At 37.1% G+C, this 22704-nt stretch overlaps 1 protein-coding gene across 1 annotated transcript in view; it reads left to right on the plus strand.

Moving 5' to 3' along the window:
- rab5c (RAB5C, member RAS oncogene family) overlaps window positions 1-22704 on the plus strand; it is a 28895-nt gene that overhangs the window by 1628 nt on the left and 4563 nt on the right. The window contains exons 2-3 of the mRNA XM_020926253.2: window positions 13899-14233; window positions 21691-21842. Coding sequence (XP_020781912.1) covers window positions 14068-14233; window positions 21691-21842 — 318 coding nt within the window. The 5' untranslated portion in view covers window positions 13899-14067. The remainder of the gene's footprint in view (window positions 1-13898; window positions 14234-21690; window positions 21843-22704) is intronic.

Below are 22704 nucleotides of genomic sequence, written 5' to 3' on the forward strand. Positions count from 1 at the left end.
GTGGGATGTTAAGTAGTTGTCATGGTAACACAATGCACACATTAGGAAACACTCCCAGTATAGTTTTCAATCATCTGAAAACTCTAAATAAATAAACATATTGTTTTAAAGAACACATTTTCAGGAGCTTGTGTTCTTTATGAGCGTTCATGGTCCTGTTTAGATGTTTTATTTTTAACAAAAGGTGAGAGTGACGAACTGAAAAACTGTTGGCTAATGCTGACTGGCGTGTGACTATAATGTTATTTGAGAGGGAGTTGTTTAACAGCCCAAATCAGATCAGCTGTTGTAGTTCTAGCCAAGTCATCTCATTCGGGAAAGCAAAAGTCAGATTAAAGTCTAACTTGAGTTGCGGATCTTCAGACAGAGTAGAGCCCCCAGTTAGCATCCCTGGGAGTGTTGATAACATCAGCTGCAACGCATCAATATAAGGTGTGCACATGTTATCAATTCAAGTGCTTGTGACTCTAAAATAGATTTAGTCAGACACATGTTGTAGTATGGAATATATATGTTAAACGATAATGTCACTGTCTTTGTTTTAAAAATGGACCATGAGTCTGGAATAAAGATGAACTGATAATACTTAAACTAATTTATGACACAGAACATCCCAAAAGATTATCACAAAAAACTACTCTAAATGTAGAATGTTGTTTAAAAAAAAAAAAAAAAAAAAAAACATCCGTAGCTCAAATCTCATTCAAACTTCTTCACTAGTACAAAGAAAAAGTACCCACTATAAATATTTACCCTCACAGTTGTTTGTTCCTTCTACCACATATTGAATGTAGTAATTATCCTGACAGGCCGAGTGTGGCGCCTGTGGCAATGTTAACGAAAAGTACTATTAATATCTTTTTTTGTTATTCTCGTATAATGATAATCCAATGATATTATTTTTGTAATCCACCAGAAATGTGCAGATACTTCCCTGTAAATGTGTTGGCTGAGGTCCAAGTATTGCATTACTGAGTGAATACACAGTAATAATATTAAGCACAAAAGTGATTAGTTTGGAAAAGTGTACTATTTGTTAATGCTCTTGTATTTTAATTCAGTATTTTTGCAGTTCTAACATAAAAAATCTTATTCTTGTTATTATCCATTATAGTTATATTCAGTATTCTAAGTTTTACATAACTTCACAACAACAATTTTGGTATTTTGGCTGATGCAATATTAGCCATATCAGAGTAACATGAACATTGTCTTTAACTAGTCCAGAGATGATCTCACCTGTTCAATCTGGCATTCCCCTACTATGTCTTCTACAGTTTTTTTTTGTTTATAAAGCGTTTTTGAGTGTCCATAAAGCGCTATACAAGCCTCAAGTATTATTATTATTATTACTTACTACAGTAATTGATCAAGTTTCGAAAGTTTTGAAGCTTTGTTTTGAAATGGTTGCTTATCTTTAGGCGACACTGTAGTATTGTTGCTGTGGAAAGCACCATTTACTGCTGTTTATTACGAGCTTAGTTTCAGTTCAGGATAAAAGTTCACACAGACAAGTTAAGACATGGGTGACAGGAGGTAAAATGACACCCAGTAGAATCTCAACTGCTTATCTTCAGTTACTACGTCTGAGTAAGATGACTTCTATTGAATGTATTGAGTAATCTTGGCCGTCATAACCACAGTATCCCGAATGATCAATTTCACTTTTATTTTTCTATAATTTTTATAGTAGAGCTTGAATGGCTGATGAACTCGGACTGATATTTTTAGGGCTGATTTTATCTAATTAAACTTCAGTACGAACTCATCCACAACCTTGTTTTGCTGTAAACTGTGTAGAGTCCAGTGTAGTCCCATTTTTGCAGTACCCTCTTTGGACTAAAGGTGTTCAAATAAAGCTTTTCGCGTATATTCTTCAAGCATATTTAGGCAACTGGTTGAGCCAAACAAAATATCAGCCTCTGTTGGTGACTTAAAGGTGCAACTTTCCTGGTAGAGGGCCTGCCAGTTCCTTGTTTTTTATGTAGATGTTATTGCTTTGCCTGCAGTGCTCCAAAGTATGACATTAGACTTCATCAAACTTCATAGAAACAAGCAGGAGACGCCACCATGTCAATTTACAGTTGAGATCTGTGAAGAGGTGACCACACTCAGTCAGAATACACGTTTTTTAAGGTACATCTGAGCAATAAAAACACCCATAATTGACTAAATGGATTTATTATATAAGTTTAATACCATATTGTAATTTTAATTTTTATACCACCTTTAAGGCCGATACACTAAAAACGCAAATATCTCTAGGCTACACTCTCTCAAGGAAGGTATAAACAAAAGGAACACCCCTCCAATATCCAAGTTAGGTTTATAATACTATTGGTCTCTTACTCGTGTATGTTTTGACTCATGTTTTTATGACCCTTTATAGCCTTTATGCAAACTCATTACACCATTATCACTTGTAAAGGTTATACTTCCTTCAGATTCAGACGGAGAAACCTGCTTCTAAAATGACGTGGCCTTTAGTGTCACTTGGTTAACATAAACTTTCGGTGGCACTTTGGTTTCTGTGGGTTTTTTTTTTTTTATAATTTATTAGAGAAATTATTTTTGTATCGATACTTTCCAGGACATCATGCCGGGGGTTTTCTACATGTGATCATGATCTATACGAGTATTCATGGTCCTGTTTAGGCGTTGGATTTTTCAACACAAAGGTGAGAGTGACTAATTGAAAAACTATCTAGTACTAGCTGGCTTGTGACTGTAATTTTATGTGTAAGAGACTTTTTTAAGAGCACGAATCAGCTTACCTGTTGTAGTCAGCTCTTCCTGGTCAGATCTTAGATTAAACCTAACTTAAGTAACAGCTTCTAACAGAGCAGTGCTTTCAGTTAGCATCACACCCACAGGGAATTTTGATGATGTCAGCTTCACAGTAAAAATAGTATCTCTCCTATTTACGATTGTGTAAAGATATTTTTGTGATTAGTTTTTGGTTATTTTTGATTTTGTAACATTTTGTTGTGTATTTTAGACCTGTTGTTGACTTTCACTTTTAGATTTTGGCCTGCTCTGCCAGTTTGGTCACTGTTCAGGTCTCTGGTTAAGTCCTTGGTAAGTCCTGTTTTAGTTCTAACTTGGTACCAGTTATGTCATTTAGACCTAGGCCTGTAACGATAACTGATTTTGCTGGACGATTAATTGACCAAGAATTTTTTGCGATTAACGATAATATAATAATAATAATAATAATTTTGAGACCAATTTCAACTAATAAAATGACCATGGAATAAAAATGCAAATGCATCCTCTCAATGATCAATAAATCTTACGCTCTAAATAACATTTAACACAGGAAGTTTAAGACAACCAAAAATAAAACAGACTTCATTACACTAGGACTAGTGTGTCTGTCTCACAACAAGGACTTGTTAACAAAAATGCACTTGAATAAACCACTGTTGAACCAAATACAACCAAAGCAATAAATAAAATTGATTATTAAGTCTCTGTAACAAAATTGCCCTTAAAAGTTATTTTAGTCACTGACTTTCTCTCTGAGGCTGCTGGTGTGGCCTCGGCATTTTGGTCTTGAAGTGTTCGCGACACAGGATGCTATTTCGCTATGAGGGAGCCTCTGTCCTGTCTGGTGTCGTGTCGGTGTCTTGTGGGGTTTCGGGATTTCAGGCGCATCCGCTGTGTTGATAAACTTTGGTTCAAGCGTCATTACGCTTGTTAGACGAGAGGAGTCAGAGTGACAGATGCCTTCTAACATTCAGTCTCTTTGAGAGCGACAGAGAGTGAGAGAGCGCGAGGAAAACAGACAAGCATGCAAATAGAATTTATGATGGCTGGAAAAGTTATCGAACTCGTTAAGCTATTGTACGATTAAATGATTTATTGATTATCGTTACAGGCCTATTTAGACCTGCCTTGCTTTTTATGAGGTTATATACAGAATGCTCTAGGCTTGTAGAATATGGACTTTTGGACTAATATGGACCCATTTTTTTCTATGGTTAGTCTTGGTTTAGTAACATTTTTGTCCTGGATTTTAGTGCTCTTATCTTACTTCATTTAGAGTTGACCAATTTTAGATTTTGGACAAGATCAGGTCAGTCCATGTTCAGTCCTCTGGTTTAGTCCTTGGTAAGTCTTGGTTATAAATTGGTACTAGTTTTCTCCTGTAGACCTATTGGGGTGGTTAATAAACAAAAATTAATCTATTGATAATTTTGATAATCGTGTTGGCCAAATTCTAAATACTGCTGGTCTGCTTCAGTTCCAGAAGTAAATTTTTAATACATTTTCAGACTTTTCAGAAAATTTTAATATTCAGAGTTCAAAAGATTTGCGGTGGCTAACCAGCTGCGTGCTAAATAATATCTGTAAAGCAGTTGTTTTAAGATCAAAAAGCAAATGCTGAGTGCTTTAATAACTTTGCTGTTTGTAAAGTTTCACAGATTTTGAATTTGTATATATATTGTGATCTTAGTTACCGCATAACTGTTTAACTCTAAACAAGCTTTCAAAGTTTTTTTTTGTTTGTTTTTTTTTAGAAAGTCTTTCGGAAAATTTCTATGAAAAATTATTTCTGGAACCAAGGCCAGGCGGTCACGTTTGACCTCCATATTATGGCAATAAATCCATCAGAAATTTGACAAAAACTACCTGTACTGTAGCCGAGAACTGAATATCTTACGAAACTTGAATGGAGTGTAAAATGAACTTAAGTCACTTTGTTGATTTGATGTTGGATATTTTCATTTTGCATGTTTTTTGATACATGTCTCACATCTACTTAAAAAATTTTGAAATTCGCAAGGTCCGTATTCTACCATCCTAGAGCATTCTGTATATACATCACCAAAAAAATGTAAGTAAATGGATAAAAGCAAGGCAGCTCTAAATGACAAACAGGTATAAAATCCAGGACACAATGTTACCAAGAATAACCGAGAACTAACCACAAAAACAGCTTTATAAATAGAAGACTACTTTTGACCTCAAGCCCCTATACATACAACTTAGGAGGTCACCAAAACTGTAGCCCTCAATATGAATGTAGATAATTTACTACTTTTTTTTTTGGCTAAATGCGATATTTTTGTAGTGAAGTTTTTCCAGTCAGAAGTCCAGGAAAAAGGAAGTGTCCGTGTTCCTCCTGCTGTGAAGGATGTTCGCATTTCCGGACTTATGTCACCACTTTCCCATCTCACAGTCCATTCACAGCTACAGACTTTAAACCACAAACACAAGATTTACAAAAGGCCTTACCTGAGATTAACAGCATTTCCTCTTTGAATAATGAATCATGAGAGCTCCCCACCCCTCAGTAATGACCTATTTACTACTAAGCCTTATGCCAATATTGTGTGTTTGGAATTGCTTATCTTTATTGCCGAGCTGAAGGTAGCTGCTAACTGGAAAAGCTTTTTCATGACATCACAAGGTGGAACAGAGCATTTTACGCTTTGGGAGATGTAGATGGACTAATAACTCTTAAAACAGTTTTTCTTTTCTTTTGTTTTTGATGAAGTAGTAACATTCTAACATGGCCTAAAGCTGAATTTCACATAGGACCATTAATTGTCCTCATAGGGAAATTTGTCACCCCCCCCGGTCAGGACTACTTTAGCTGGAGGATTTGATCTATTCTGCATATTTTTGGGCGGCGTTAGATGGGAATACAGGTTAATAAAAATACACTCAAATGATCTGGGTGGAGTGAGGGAAATACCATATGTGAAGGTTGGGCGTAGGGGTGTAAAGATGTCCAAGTCTCACGATACGATATTGTCACGGTATGAACCTCACGGTACGATATTTATTGCGATATCGTGGGAAAGCTCACGATATGGTCGGAAGGCTCATGATTAGGAATGTAACAATATCCAAATCTCGGTATGATATTTTCACGATATACATCTCACGGTACGATATTGTGATATTTGGTGGAGGTGAACAAAACTGTTAATATGCTTCTTTTTCCTCTTAAAATGCCTTGACAAGACTTAATCCAAAGAACTCAGACTTAAAAGTGCTTAGAACTGTTATTTCTTCTTGTCGTCTACCCTAAAATGGAGCAAAGAATCATGGTCTATGTAGTTCCCTCTGTCTTTTTTTTTAGATATTGCTGCACCATAATTATTTGTTTAAGCAAAGAGACTTGTAATTCGATATATTGTGATGGTCCACGATATTATTGTGAGAACTCTGACAATACGATATTACGATATTTCGATTATTGTTACATCCCTAGTTGGGAGTTCACAAGAATGAGATTTTGACCATATTAATATTTTTGTTATGTTGTTTTTAAAATGTTTTATTATATTGAACATCTGTGAAACACCATGGGGAGATTTGTTTACGCGTTACGGGATAAGAGGGTTTTTGAACAAAGTGAAATACCCATGAACCAAGTTATTACAATGCATTGATGAAGCTTTTTAGGATGTAGTTGCTATGCCACTGTATGAAACGTTTTGGTCAAAGAATACTCTAAAATAAAAGCAAATTTGTTTGTTTTATTGCGAAACGGGCGTGCTGGAGCTTGTTCCTTCAGCATGTTTCCATGTAAACGTTCTTCCTTTGGCTGTAATATTTCACAGTATGGCATAAAACTTCATCCGTGTCCATGAAGAATGTTGCAAAGTGTGGTTTTAACTTTTTATTTCCATTTAATCATGCAGGTGACACAGCACATCCAGACACTGTACCTTTATGTAAATCTGTGAGATTACTTGCAGTAGAATTTAAATGGAAATTTGAATGGTCACAACTACTAATTTTCTCTTTGTGTACCCCAATTCGTACACAAAGTAATTCAAAGTGCTTTACAGAATAAGAAAGACGTGGAAATCACAACACAAACAAATCAAAACCTAAATAATCATCATGAAATAAAAAAAAGAGAGAGGAGTGAAAAGAGAGAGGAGAGGAGTGGAGTACAATACGTTACGCAGGAGCAGTGGTGCAGCCCTTCATATCAGATGCAGCCAGTTGATTTGACCCCGCCCTTCAGAGAGGGAGCAGCTCGTGGTGAAGCTCGCATTGAAACGAGATGAAAAGACGCCGCTAACTGACACGATTCTCCCGGGGTTTGGAGTTTGTCCTGGGGTGAACTGGGCAACATAGAGTATATTACTGACTGACCTTTATAGACGTTCATATTAGAGATTAAAATTTGATGAAGTAAACAGTTAAACCCCAGGCGCAGACAGTATAATGATTATTTTTTGATGTATATTTAATAATACTTTTCAAATATCTCTGCTTTAAAGAGCATTTTGTGAAATCTGTTTTGTGTAGGATTGGGTCTTATGACTTGGTAAAAACAAATAAAAATGTATATTAGTGTGAACTTCCCCGAATTTAAGCAATACAAACATTTACTCAGTGCTGTTTACAAAATCTCTGTCTAAACTCTGCTCCAAATCACATGTTTTTACTGACGGATGTAGCCTTCTCCTTTTAAAAAGATCAAGGCTTGTAACTCATCATTATAAAATTTCATTCTCTGTTAAAATTAAATTCATTGCTTGGCCCCAGGGAGGACATGATGGATAAAAAACTGACTTCAGTTTTTGTTTTATAAAAATGATTGGTCGATGGATAGAGGATTTAGGAGTAATGTTATATCAGTGTCAGATTTATTATTATTTTTTTTAATCCTATTGAAGTATTTTAGTGTAGTATATTAGAGTATAGTATCAAGTGTTTTTCTCTCATGGACATTAAAAGCAGTTGATCTTCTGAGTGTGTGTCAGTACAAACAGGTGAGAGAACTGCGGCGCCTCCTGCAGTTCAATGAGCAGCCCCAGTTTGACCCAGTGAACAGAGCGCCTTTATCCTCCAGGACTCTGCCGGACTAACCACGCTAAACCAGCCAGCTCGCTCTGGGCTCAAAGACTTGGATGGATTGGATGGATTCTAAAGGTCATCGCGTAGTTTAAAGGTGCATTGTGTAACTTTTCTGGCGGAGGGCGCGCAGCTTGCTTGTTTCCATGGAGATGTTGCTCTGCGTGAGATGCCACGGTACGACAATCCGCTTATTTTTCTTGCGTTCAATTACAGGTGCTCAAAAATGCCTCGGAGCACTAACCACATGACATCACTAGGTGGGACAGAGTGTTTTCTGTTTGAGAGAAGAACTCAGGCTAACTATGCAGGGTGTAGGAATGAAACAAAACACATCTTCAGGTATGTTTGTGATGAGGAAACAACTCCACAGAGCAACCTCCATGACCACAACAGGTCAGATAAGTTTAATAATGCCATACTGTGGAACATCTAGGCAAAGCAATAACGTCTCCATAGAGAGTAGATCTGGGTGTCATTAAGAAGCTGCCGATATGATACATACCTCGATATACAGGCCATGATACGATACATATCTCGGTACAGTGAGCTTATGATTCGATACGGTATATTTCAAATCAATTCAATATGGTTCAGTAAAAATAAAGGCTAAATCACGGCTGTGATACTAAAAGTCTTTATTAAACCACTTCTTCCGCAAAATTCATATGAAATGCAAACATTTCAATCATATAAACTGTGAAATGTCAAATGTGTCGCATGAATGAGTTTCCTTCCTCTAAACATGCATCAAAACTGTAGAGCTGTAACAAAATAATTTTGTAAAATATACCAAAAAATACAATAGCAGCCCACGATATCGATACTGTATCATCATTAAACAATACGATATGTCGATATTTTTGCACACCACTAATAGAGAGGTGTTTGACCCTACTGAGTAACACTTAATGTCAGTTTTAGACTATGATTTTTATTAAAGAAAGCACAGTAATGGACAAATGCATTTTACTGCACTGTTGATACAGACCAGATACATGATCACATTGGCCCAGAAAATCAAAATTTTATTTTTTACAAAGTTAAATAACAGCTACGTAACACATGGAAGGGGGAGGGTGCCACACAATGCAACTTGGTCTGTGGGAAACATCATATTGATATTGCTATAGTATCAAAATCTGTCTAGTTATTATTATTTGTTAGAATCTAGTGTGACCTGTAAGCGCGTCAGGAGAACACATTTTGAAGTACAATATATTGTTGATGAAAATATAGAATAGGGCTGAATGATTTTAAGAAAAAATTGAATTGCGATTTTTTTTTCTGGCAGATATTTCGATTTCATCCATGATTTTTTTTCCAAGTTAAGTTTCTGTGCACATGAACGTTTGCAAACATCACAGAAACTTACATCATACCAGAGTCCTGCACCAGGTCGGGTATCCGCGGGTGCCCGGCGTGACTACACTGCTGTCAAAAATCTGTCATCACTTCACAGGGATTATTTATTGAGCAGAAGAAACATGGATCGAGATGCCGCACTTTAGCGCCGCATATAGACTGATCCCAGGACTGATCCCAGGACTGAATCAGTAGGACTAATCCAGGACTGAACGAAAACTGAATCAGGACTGTTCCCAGGACTGAATCAGGAATACACCAGGATTACACTAGGACTAAACCAGATCTGAACCAAAACTGAACCAAGACTGAACCAGGACTAAACCAGGACTGATCCCAGGACTGATCCCAGTACTGATCCCAGGACTACACCAGGACTACACCAGATCTAAATCAGGTCTTCGATTAATCATTAACATTTTTAGATTAAAATTATCATCATTTTTATTACTATTACTAATCTGCATAAACAAACTCAAATTCACAACATATAAACCATAAACACTATCAGCCTGTTTGACATTATAATGTTTTTAATGGAACTTTGCACTTTTGTTTACGTTTTACAGAAACGAAATTTAAAAACACATGGCTCATTTGCATAAAGTATAAACACTGCTCCTTGTGCTGGTGCGGTCAGCTTTTGTCAGACTCAGTGGAATATGTGTGTTCTTTCTGTGACGGAGGGATGTTGATGCATACATTTGTGAAATAGTTGACAAAACAAAACCTGGGTCAGTTAGGAACACTGCAAAAAACGTGGCTTTGACGCTCTCAAAATCTTGTCTGAAATCGTGATTTTTGGTCCAAAATGATAGATCATTCAACCCTAATATAGAAATTACATGATAATACTGAATCTAATCTATGCCACTGAGAAAATTACCCTTGGGCATGATCATCGCCAAAAAACAATATGGTTGAAGTAATTATCGTGACAGACCTGTCTCTTGATTACCATGAACGTACCCCCCCACACACCCCGAAACATGACCACTGTGAACATGTTTTATGGACTGAGCCAAGATCTCATCACATGCTAAAGATTAAGTCCTGGCTTAACTGGAGACTGGGAGGGAAAAAAAAGTATATTTAGAATTTTCTTCAAGTTTTAATCAAGTGGATTTCAGTCAATGATCAGCTGGGCTCTTCTAATGGAATCTCAAAGCATGTGATTTGGCTCAGGCTTTAGGAGAAGAAATTTGACTTTTTCATGTCATATGGCAACGATTAACAGTCTGTGTCGTTCATGTTCCAGAAATAAATGTTGAAGTATTTTTTTATTATTTGTTTTTTGACAAAACTGAATCAAATTTGAGGGAAAAAAAACTGTGGATAACTTTTTTTGTCAAATCATATATCCTAAAAGGTGTATTGTGTAGCTTTTCTGGTGGAATACTTTTCTCCATGGAGATGTTATTACTTTGTCTAGAATTTTCTATCTTCATGGAGACCAAATCAGACCAAGTTACAGGTCAGATCTGTGGAAAGGCGACCCCTCTCACAGTCAGAATACCTGTTTTTCTAGGAATTTTTGAGCTATAAAACCACTTGTAATTGAATAAATGTAATATAGATCTGTTTAATGTCATACTGTGGAACATTCCACGCAGAGCAATGACATTTCCATAGAAACAGGATGATGATGGACCCCCAACCAAAAAGTTACATAGTGGACCTTTTTAATATGACCTAACCTTTATGACCTGTACTGAAATATAGAACTCTAAATTACTACTACTAACTGTACTACTTCTACTTCATTTAGATGTGTTTGCTCCTGACATAACACTTTTGACTTAAAAAACTCCTCACAGTCACTCCTCTGTTGTGTTTTTGACATGCTCAGCACTTGGATTTCTTCTGCAATCTTTTACTTCCTACTTTTCGCTGAGTCGAGTTTCCTGTCCACCGAGAAAGTGCAACTATGGACCACCACAAAACTGATCGTAAAATACTTTGAACAATTGAACGGGTATTTTCTCTTTGTATCCAAGGGTAGGTTTCTGTAATAATTTTGTAATTTTAATGCATCATTGTCATAAGTTTAGTGGCTTGTTAAATGGTGTCATATTATGGAAACTATTTTGAGATTTTAACTGGGTTTTAATGTTGTTCCTTCAAGTATAACTGGATCTGTGTCAGAATTTATGCTTGGTGCACCTTTTATAATAATACAAAAAGTATAACTATGTAACCATTTTGGTGGATGAGTCAGCTGCCTTCTTGTCTCCATGGAGATGTTGATCCTTTGCCTGGAAGGTTCCACAGTATGGCAGTTAGCTGTCTAGGAGGGGTGTGCAAAAATATCGAAGTTGTATCGTTTAATGTGATGATACAGTATCGATATCCTGGGCTGCTGTATCGATATACCGCCAAGAGTATTTTTTAGTATATTTTACTAAATTATTTTGTTACAGCGCTACAGTTTTGTTGCCTTTTTAGAGGAAGGAAACTCATTTATGTGACACATTTGACATTTTTACTGTTTTGATGATTAAAATGTTTGTGTTTTATATGAACTGTGTACAAGAAGTGGTTTAACAAAGACTTCTAATATCACAGCCATGATTTAGCCTTTTTTTTATTGAATCGAATCGATTTGAAATATATCGAAAGTGCACTGTATCGAGACATGTATTGTATCGTGGCCTTATGTATTGAGGTATGTATTGTATCCGCAACTTCTTAATGATACCCAGCCCTACTGTCTAGAGTTTGTTTCTGTTCAGTTGTAGGTGTTTTTATTGCTAAATATTAGTGATGCAATGATCTATTTTTTTTTTTCAGTTTCGATACCGATGCCAATACTTTGCCCTGGACTCAGTTGATACTTAAAGCCAAAGACTGATGACATATTTTTTTTCCTTTAAACACAAACAGCGTATGAAAATTGTAGATTTTTACTGTGAGTGGGGTCACCTCTTCACAGATCAGACCTGTAACTTGGCTCAATGGTATCGTCTCACCTCTTTGTTTCCATGGAGATGCATATGCCAGTTTAATGCCATACTGGCAGACACAGGCAAAGCCATAACATCTCCTCTGAGGCAATCATGTGGCAGATCCTCCACCAGAAGTGGAGTTACATAGTGCAGCTTTAAGTTTGAAAACATGAATGCCAAGGTCTCGGAAGGTCTATAAAAGAATATTGTCTCTGCATCTGAAAAGTTGAACGTGCTTTTGTGCCTCTTCCTTTAACAGATACAGTAACCAGCCTGTGAGCATTATTGTACAAACATGGACTGAACAAACTGAATGCTGCTTCTTTTCTCAATTGTAACTTTATCTGGAATTTCATGACCTCCCTAATTTCTGTTTCTCGTAAAGTTTGTGAATATATTACTGTGGGGCATTCAAGGATACAGGTTTTTGTTACATGTTTACAGCTAAAACTCAAAGCCACTGTTTGTCATATCAGCCCTGTGTATTGTCAACAGTGAAGTTTGTGCAGCAACAGGATCTTAGATAGACGCTGATCACTGGGAACAGAGAAATGAAAAGTGGGCGGTACTAGGATGAGATTTAAGTTTCAAGTTACTTTAAGCCATAGCTGCCCCGGGGCAAACAGTTGTAGTTTTGTTTCCAGTGAATATCTGCAACGTAACTGGTAATAATGATTAAAAGGCAAGTTAAGACATAAAGATGGTTAACTGGCAGAATGGAAAAAGTTTGAAGTAAATATATATGACTTTGACTTGGACAATGTTAGAAATTACTTACAGTTACACTTACACAAAACTGACACTTGTGAGCTTTGAGCCACGTTATAATGTCACAAACATACCTGGAGTTGTGTTTTGTTTTGTTCACACTTTTGAGTAACCATTTATATAACTTTCGCCTTAATCTCCAAAGCTCCAAAAGCTCTGTAGTGGTAGTTTTCAAGTTAACAGCTATGTTTTACCTTTAGTTCAGCAGAGATTGACATTTCCAGGGCTGAAATTATCCAGATGATTCTAGTGAAGCAGGATGGAGTTTAAAAACACAGCAGACACTTCCTGTATTATCATATCACATCATCACGGTGGAAGTGTTTTCTGCTTGAGAGAAAAACATTATTGCATAGATCAGAAAATATGGCCCATTTAAAATAGGGGTGTAATGATATCCAAGTCTCATGATACGATATTGTCTCGATATGAACCTCAAGGTACGGCATATATTGCGATATCGTGGGAAAGCTCACGATTAGGGATATAACAATATCCAAATCTCTCAGTAGGATATTTTCACAATATACATGTCACGTTATGTTATTTATTGCAATATTTAACAAAACTGTTAATACGCATTTTTTTTCCTCTTAAAATGCCTTGACAAGACTTAATCCAAAGAACTAAGACTTAAAAGTGCTTAGAATTGTTATTTCTTCTTGTAGTCTGCACTGAAATGAGCAAAGGATCATGGTCTATGTAGTTCCCTCTGTCTTTTTTTTAGTTATTGCTGCACCATAACTTTTAATTTAAGCAAAGAGACTTGTAATTCGATATATTGTGATGGACCATGATATTATTGTGAAAACTTTGACGATACGATATCATGATATTTCGGTTATTGTGACATCCCTAATTTTAAAAAATCTGAATAATATCAGAACAGTTTGTCTGATAGAAGATCAAAACTGCTCAAAATGTATTTATTTTGGATATAATGAATGTATTTTCTGGTACAGCGTCTTAAACATGTTTTCTTTTGTGTTGCAGTTCCCATCGGTGAGGTCTCTTCCATCGGCTCTTCCATCTGCCTGACCTGAGCCTGCCCCCCTCTGCCCAGTCCACCCTCTGCACTTAAACACCTACAAAACTGAACGTAAACTCCGCAGACTCTTCCTCCTCACCTCCTCTTCATCACCTCTTCCTCTAACCCAGCGCTATGGCAGGGCGAGGGGGAACCACACGGACCAACGGCGCCGCTCCGGGCAACAAAATTTGCCAGTTTAAGTTGGTTCTTCTGGGGGAGTCGGCCGTGGGCAAGTCCAGTCTGGTGCTGCGCTTCGTCAAAGGGCAGTTCCACGAGTTTCAGGAGAGCACCATCGGAGGTGAGGAGAGGGCACTGGCATGGGGTAGTGCAGTTACCATGGCGACGCAATGCACACATTAGCAAACACAGCAAGATATGTTTTTAGATCAGGGATGGGCAAACTACGGCCAACCAGTTCAATAAATAGTAAATACCGTGGGACTTGAAAGACAGATATTTTGTTGTGAGGCAGGATATATTTTCTACATATCCATGTTATTTTTTTCTCTTATGAGGTGGATTACCAAAAAACTCCATCCATCCGCTCCTGGTCCAGCCCTTCTATCAAATTTTAGAACCCTTTGTGACCCACGAGTCAAAAAGTTTGCCCACCCCTGTTTTAGATGGTCAGAAAAAGTAAGAAAAACTATAAAATTGATTAAATTGAAAAGCCTGTGATCAATACAGGTAAATACATAAAATAAATAAGTGAAAATAAATAAATACATTGAGTTTGGGTCCTTCACCTGCTTGTTTCTATGGATATGTTATTGCTCTGCCTGGATGTTCCACAGTGTGACATTAACCACTTACTTTACATTTATTCAATTACAGGTGGTTTTATGGCTCAAAATTACCGACAAAACAGGCATTCTGACTGTGAGCGGGGGCGCCTCTCCACAGATCTGACCTGTAACTTGGTCTGGTTTGGTCTCCGTGATGATAGAAAGGTTTAATGCCATACTGTGAAACATTCCAGCAATAACATCTCCATGGAGACAAGCATTTGATAGGCCCTCCACCAGAAAAGTTACACAACGCACCAAAACAAAACAAAAAAACACTTGAGACTTCCTTATGGTCAAATCAGAGAGGGATCTGAGCTTTGTTTTTACAACATTTCAGACAGAGAAGTGTCTCCAGAAGAATGTTGATAATGTCACTTGAAACTTATTAAAAGGTTCTATCATGTTTCAAAACGGCAAATTTATTTAATACATTTTGAAGTATAGTGTAGTGAATGTAGTACATGAGTTTCAGTCGTAACATTTACTGTTAGTGGTGCTGCTTTGGACGGTTCAAAAGAAACAGCTTTTTCTTTTGAATAATTTGAGGCTCTGGCAACTGTCCTAATTTTTCTCCTCTTGAAATCCATGGATACGAGTTCAGTAAGCTGCATTTATCTCCAAGAGGCAATTCAGTTTATGGTCATAGCCAGCAGTATTAAACAGTCCACCCACAAGTGTTCACACAGGGCAGCCGCATGTGCAAAAGGAGGTTCATTAGGATTTATCATAACTGGAAATAAGGCCCAAAGTGTACAGTTACATTACCTGATGATAGACTGAGAGTTAGTCCTTATAATCTAAAAATTGTCTTAATAATGGCTTGTGTTTTATATAAAATAGATCCATATTTAGGGTTGGGCTTGCCTGGAAATACACACGTCTCCAATACTTTATAAAAATTTGAGTCTGAGTTCAGATGCATGTGATTGACAGGTGGACTAGCCAATCAGGGACTTGCATGATCCATCCATATCAGAGAACTTGGAGGAAAAAAAGTCTCACATTAGTCCATTGAGCTCCTTCGTTTCACATGCGTCATTGAGGGCGTGGGGACCAGACTGATATCTCTCTGTATTTTTATAGAGATCAATATATCAGTCTGGATTTGCCAGGCAAGGGCTGGGTGATATGGGAAAAAATGAATCATGATTTTTCGACAAATTTTTATTTTCCGTAGTCTTTTCCAAAATATGTAACACAAAAATAATACAAATTTTTTCCTCAAGTTTTCTGTCTGCTCCAAACCACATGCGTTTACTGACAGAGGATTGACTGTGGACTTTTTCAAAAACCCATATTATTTAATATTAGACATGACTGAATCACAAGCTCTCCATCTTTTGATTAATTGCCAACTGTAGTCCTGTCATGATAACAAATTTTGAGGTACTATATATTGCTCAAGTAAATATAGATGATAAAAGATAATACAGAAATTACTTTATACCACTGACACAATAAGTCTACAGCAGGATTATTCCCCTAAACCAGGGGTGCCCAATGTTTTTTCATCAAGGGCCACATATTTAAACACAGATGAAGCAGAGGGCTGATCGAGGGCTGTAGACTGGCGCTCATTACAGTGAATAATTGAACTATGTGCATGTTTTACACGTTAGAATGAGCCATCAGTCTTTATTCATGCTAAGATCCTTAAAAGCACACATTAAATATTCAATATTAGCTTTCTCAAGGTAGATAAAAAAAAAAAACTGGCAGTAAAAAGTTAATATTTAATTGATGTTATATAATTTGGGCCAATTCACCTGGAAACCTGAGGGCCAAGAATAATTTGTCTGAGGGCCACATTTGGCTCATGAGTAGGGGTGGGCGATATATCGATATTTTAAATATATCGAGATATCGATATGAATTCTGACATATCGTATATATCGATATAATGCTTATATTCAATTCTGATTTCGCAGCTTCGCTTGTTTACCTTCTCTCTCGTCGCCTCCGCGCTCCCGCCTCCCTGATTTTGTTCGCTCGTGTCTCCTTCACTCCGTCACTGTCGCCCTGAACGCCGAAAGTTGGTGCCAGTGAAAAACTTCAAGCACCACGAACCTTTTCCACCATTTACAGACAAGAACATCAGCAGCACATCCTCATATTCCACCGAGTCGCGTCCTTTAGCCCGAAAGAAGCTAAACGAGCTGAGCTGCATGAGAAGTGCACTGTTTATGCAAATGAGCCATGCGCTTAAGTTTCGTTTCTGTAAAATGTAAACACACGTGCGCAAAACTGCATTAAACACATTATTATCGCTAACAGGCTGATGTGGCTCTAGAGTCGTTATGCTTTATATATTGTAAAGTTTAGCAATGTAAAGTTTATTTATGCAGAATATTTTAATGAATAATCTGCTGCAGTGTCACTTGTACAATAGTGTTTGGAAACGTTGGGTTTGATCTGCAGTGGATTGTGGGATTAAACCTCAGAGCTCCTTACTGCTGGATAATAACATGGATCTATTGAAATAAGGAACATCCTGAGCTTCTTTCTGCTAAATGAGCTCATGGTTATGATTATGGTCTGGATAACAGAGTTAATGCAAAGATGAACTTGTATTGAGTTGTTTTATTTATGAATGAAAAGAAGAAAATATGTATTATTTCCTTTATTTTACAGTTAAATTATTATTTATGTAATTAGGGTTTTTTGTAATCTTAAATGTTCCTATATGAACTGTCGACCTCTTACACTTCAATTAAAAAAAAAGGACCTTGTGGAATTTGGCAGATTTGTTTTTGCAGTTTTCAGTTTTAGGGGGTTATTTTTTCTTGAACATATATCGAGATATATATCGTATATCGAGATATAGCAAAATATATCGAGATATATTTTTTGATCCATATCGCCCAGCCCTACTCATGAGCCATAGTTTGGACATGCCTGCCTTAAACGAATGCTACTACTAAAAATAAATGGCAATAAATAAATAGCAGAATGCAACACTTCAGTAATTAGTTCATTACTTTATTCATTAATTTGTTCATTATTAATTCATAATGAGTCATAGGAGTGATTTATAATTCAACCCTCTACAGCTCAAATGTAATCATAGAACAGAAAAACACCAAAAAGTTCTTTACTGAAGAAAAGGTACCCACAGTAAATATTGACCCACAAAAATTATTTGATATATACAGGCCTATTGCCCAGCCCTATCATAACATAAAATATCTTTAAAAATATATAATAATGAATCAGATTGGTACTGCAGGACGGCTTAGGGGTCAGAGAATTGCACACATTCAGTGCCTGGAGTTATTGAGTCTCTGCAGTATTTTCTGATCTTCTGTAATAGTTGTATAAAATAAGACAGTTGTGAATAAATGCCTTTATTCTGCAAGACAACAGCTATTTGTCAAAACAAAACTGTCAAAACTTAAAGGGCTCATATTATGCCTTTTTCTGATCTCTGTTATAATGTTGTATCCTCATCACAAACCAACCTGGAGTTATATTTTGTTTATTCACACATGTTTAACACACAAACTCTGCATATTTAGGCTGAGTTCTTCTCTCAAACAGAAAACACTTTGGACACTATAGGACCTTAAACACCGTGTCCTCCACAAGTTTCTCCTTTTGCTTCGCTGTTAATCTTTGCTTTGAGGCTGAGGAGTGGCCCAACCTGTTTTTTTTTTTTTTTGCTGTGATCACCTGATGTCTCACAAACCAAACTCCTTCCACCACCGTGAATATGGCCCTTGTATAACTAATTACATAACACCTTTTGAATGCAATTAGCCTGACTGAGAAGCAAGACATTACTTACACTTAAGTTAATCAAATTTCACCTCAAACTGTCTGCCCCAGCTGAAAACATAGCCCAAAGGAGAAACGATTTTGGACAGCGGAGGGGTTACTTCTGGTATCTTTACTTGTATCTATGTAGAAATGCATTACCTCATCACTGACAAGACAAGGAACTGCATTTGAATTGTTGTCTTCATTTTCCAGTAAAACACCGTTTTGTTTCCCTCTTGGTAAAGCTGCATGATTTTGATAAAAAAATAAAAATTGCGATTGACATAGATTAGCAAGATAAGTTTAAAAAGTTGGAAGAGCGTAACAAACTAAACATTTGACTGAAAAATGAACTGAAAGACTAACACAAGAGTCCCATGCATTTCAGAACATTTTTCTTGTGGTCTAAGCTGCAGTTAAACATTGATTAATCTATTAATAAAAACAGGAATTTCCCTGACCTAATATTTGCCTTTTCCTCTTGTGTATGACATATTGGTCAGATGTTGTTGGTTGAAGCTTGCAGTGTTTTTGCAATTTTGAAACTCTTAGGCAAACTCTGAAAGCTGCAGTTAACTATAAGCAACATAATGACTAAATGTCCCTGTATCTCTATGGCCGTTTTTAGAATAAGAAATTAGGACCGTTGCCGTAGCGATTTAGCCAGACTGGCGACATCTAGTGCCTCCGCTCAATTTCATTTCTCTCCAGCGACTAGGTCAGGAATCAGAATACCCTAGACGGTTCGCAAAAACCCCGGAAGTGCGAGTTCGGGCACCAGCCAATCAGCGAAGCGTGATATATATTTAGTGTTGTCAAGGAGGATTTAAGTGAGGATTTAAAGCTGGAACAAAGAGAATGTTTGCTGAATTTTATCAAGGGGAAAGACGTTATTGCCCTTCTTCCTACAGGATTTGGGAAAGGTTTAATATACCAGTTAGCGCTTAGCATTACATATGTCATGACCAAATAGCAGCAATTGGTTAAATGATAAAAAAGTATCCACCAACCATCGAGCGAACGAAATCTAAGGCTACGTTCAGACTGCAGGGCTTAACGTTCAATTCGGATTTTTTTGTGAAATCCGATGTTTTTGCGAGGTCGATCACATTTCCAATTAAATGCGACTTGTATGTGACTCCAGTGTGAACAGTAAACGGCCCAAAAGTGTTTCGCATGTGCACTGGAGACACGATGACGTCATCCACAGTGAGCATGCTCTGTGTTTACGGAAGTTGTCCAAACATGGTGCAAGCACTGAGCACCTGGAAATTTTAAAGATCTCTCGCACCGGAGCCAGAACATGAACAACTTACTTGTTTTAAGGAGATTGAGAAGGACGAGGTTTTTGGCCCTGGCGTTTTGTGGGACAGTCCGTTGAAAGGAACATGTGGATGTGGAGACGTAGCCAAGAGTGGTAAGTGGTGATGTGCTTTGATTCAGTGACACTGAGTTCATTAATAATTTTTGCCTACTTCAGAGCAGAATAGTGACATTTGTGGCTTGCTGATAACGTGTAGGTTGGATGAATGCGCTTTGGCCGTTCACACTGAAGTTGCGTGTCAAAAGATCAGATATGTATCGGTTTTAGGACCTGGGTCGCATTTGAAAAAATCGGATCTGTGTCATTCAGACTGTCATTAAAAGATCAGATACAGGAACATAGAAGCCAAAAAATTGGATTTGGGTTAGTCTGAACGTAGCCTAAGGCTGCGAGGTCAGACAGTTTGTACGAAGTGAAACAAAGTAAAACCGGCCGATGAATCAGGCTAGTAGTGATTAACAATTTAAAACTAATTATTATACATCGAATGGACATGTGGAAATGCTTTTCTCTTTGGAGATGTTATTGCTTTGTCTGGAATGTTTCACAGTATGGCATTAAACCTTTCTATCTTCATGGAGACCAGACCAGACCGAGTTACAGGTCAGATCTGTGGAGAGGTGACCCCGCTCACAGTCAGAATATCTGTTTTTCTAGGTGTTTTTGAGCTATAAAACCAGTTGCAGTTGAATAAATGTAAGGTAGAGAAGTTTAATGTCATACTGTGGGACATTCCAGGCAGAGCAATGACATATCCATAGAAACAGGCATGTGACCGCCCCCCAACCAAAAAGTTACATAGTGCAGCTTTAAAAGAACGTAATACTCAAATCGAATCAACGTTGCCACCTTCAAATGAAACTGTTAAATTCTGTGTATACAAGTGCATTTACTGTAACCAGCCTTCAGTCTTATATCAGTATACTTGTGAGTAATGGGCTTTAGGAAGCTGAAGGGCTGTAAATATAAAAGACATCAGCGTTTTCTCATTTGACTCAACTTGTGGTCACTGCAGTTAGAGATTACAAATCATCAGAGTATGTGCTCTACTGTGAGGCCTTGGTTTGGCATGTGACACAGGGCTGACTCAGCAATGTTGCTTCCTGCCATTCATAGGATTTTTTTTCCTCAGAAATTATGATGGAAATCCTGTTACTACTATTTCTTAACGTTATATTTTTGACAGTTTTATTACAAACTACGCACTAACGATCAATTCATACTACATTAGAAGTAAGTTTGGCCTGTTCTTGAGACTTAAAGGTCCTATATTACGCAAATTAACTCCCATGAGCTTTAAGATGTGTCATAAGGTTTCCTCATCAAAAACATAACTGGAGTTGTGTTTTCTTTCATTCACACATTGTTTGAGTAATTCTTTATTATTAGTCTGTCTACATCTCCAAAGCTCAAAATGCTCTGTTCCACCTTGTGATGTCATGAAGTTGTAGTTTTCAAGTTAACAGCTACCTTTTACATTTAGTTCAGTAGAGATTTGCAATTCCAGGGCTGTAATTACCCGAAAGATTCTAGAGAAGGCATATGGAGTTTAAAAACACAGTAGAGCATTTCCTGTATTACCACATGACATCACAAGGTGGAACTGAATGTTTGAGGGACGGTCACAGCTTAAAACTATGCAGGATTTGTGTGTTAAACATGTGTGAATGAAACAAAACACAACTCCAGGTCTGTTTGTGATGAGGAAACATTATTAACATAAGTCTAAAGTCTAACAAAGCCTCAGACAGAGTAAGCATACAGTCAGCATCGCACTTCCAGAGAAAAAGAAAATTGATGATCATCTGCAAAGTATCAATGTAAATGTTAAAATGACACTATATTATCTTGTATTGACTGATCTTTTGTCCCTGTTCTTTCCTCCAGCGGCCTTCCTCACACAGACGGTATGTTTGGACGATACAACAGTGAAGTTTGAGATCTGGGACACGGCCGGGCAGGAGCGCTACCACAGCCTGGCGCCCATGTACTACAGAGGAGCACAGGCCGCCATCGTGGTCTATGACATCACCAACACAGTATGTAGAATGCACAGCGTCATGGCGATTTTAATAACAGAAATGCAGATGTTTTCATATCATGGGTCTGTCACAATTATCAATTTGATTTATTTTTATTCTTATTAAAACAAACAAATGTGGTTTTTGAAGGCTCTATATGACACAAAATTTACTTGTGCTTTAAGCCATGTTGGAATGCAGTTTTGTTTCATTCACACATAACCTGGTTTATTAATCTGTTTACATCTCCAAACCTCAAAATGCTCTCTTCCCCCTTATGATTAGGGGTGTGCAAAAATATTGAAATATCGATATATTGTATCGTTTAATGTGATGATACACTATCAGTATCGTGGACTGCTGTATCAATATATCACCAAGAGTGTTTTTTGGTATGTTTTACTGAATTATTTAGTTACAGAGCTACAGTTTTGTTGCTTGTTTAGACGAAGGAAACTCGTTGATGCGACACATTTGACATTTTCACTGCTTTGATGATTTAAAGTGTTTGAGTTTCATATGAACTTTGCACAAGAAGTGGTTTAACAAAGACTTTTGGTATCACAGCTGTGATTTAGTCTTTATTTTTTACTCAACTCTATCGAATCGATTTGAAATATACCGTATCAAATCAAATGTTCACTGTATCGAGATGTGTATCGTATCAGCAAGTTCTTAATGATACCCAGCCCTACTTGTGATGTCATCTAGTTTTCAAGTTAACGGCTACCTTTTACCATTAGTTCAGTAGAGCAATTGGCAATCTGTAATTATTTGTATCCAAATGATTCTACTGAAGGCGATTGGAGTTTAAAAACACAATGCAGCACTTCCTGTATTACCACATGACATCAAAAGGTGGAGCAGAAGTGTTTTGAGA

The sequence above is a fragment of the Boleophthalmus pectinirostris genome, unplaced genomic scaffold (genome assembly GCF_026225935.1).
Source record: "Boleophthalmus pectinirostris isolate CB_2022bp ecotype Guang Dong unplaced genomic scaffold, ASM2622593v1 HiC_scaffold_17, whole genome shotgun sequence".
Lineage (NCBI taxonomy): Eukaryota > Metazoa > Chordata > Actinopteri > Gobiiformes > Gobiidae > Boleophthalmus > Boleophthalmus pectinirostris.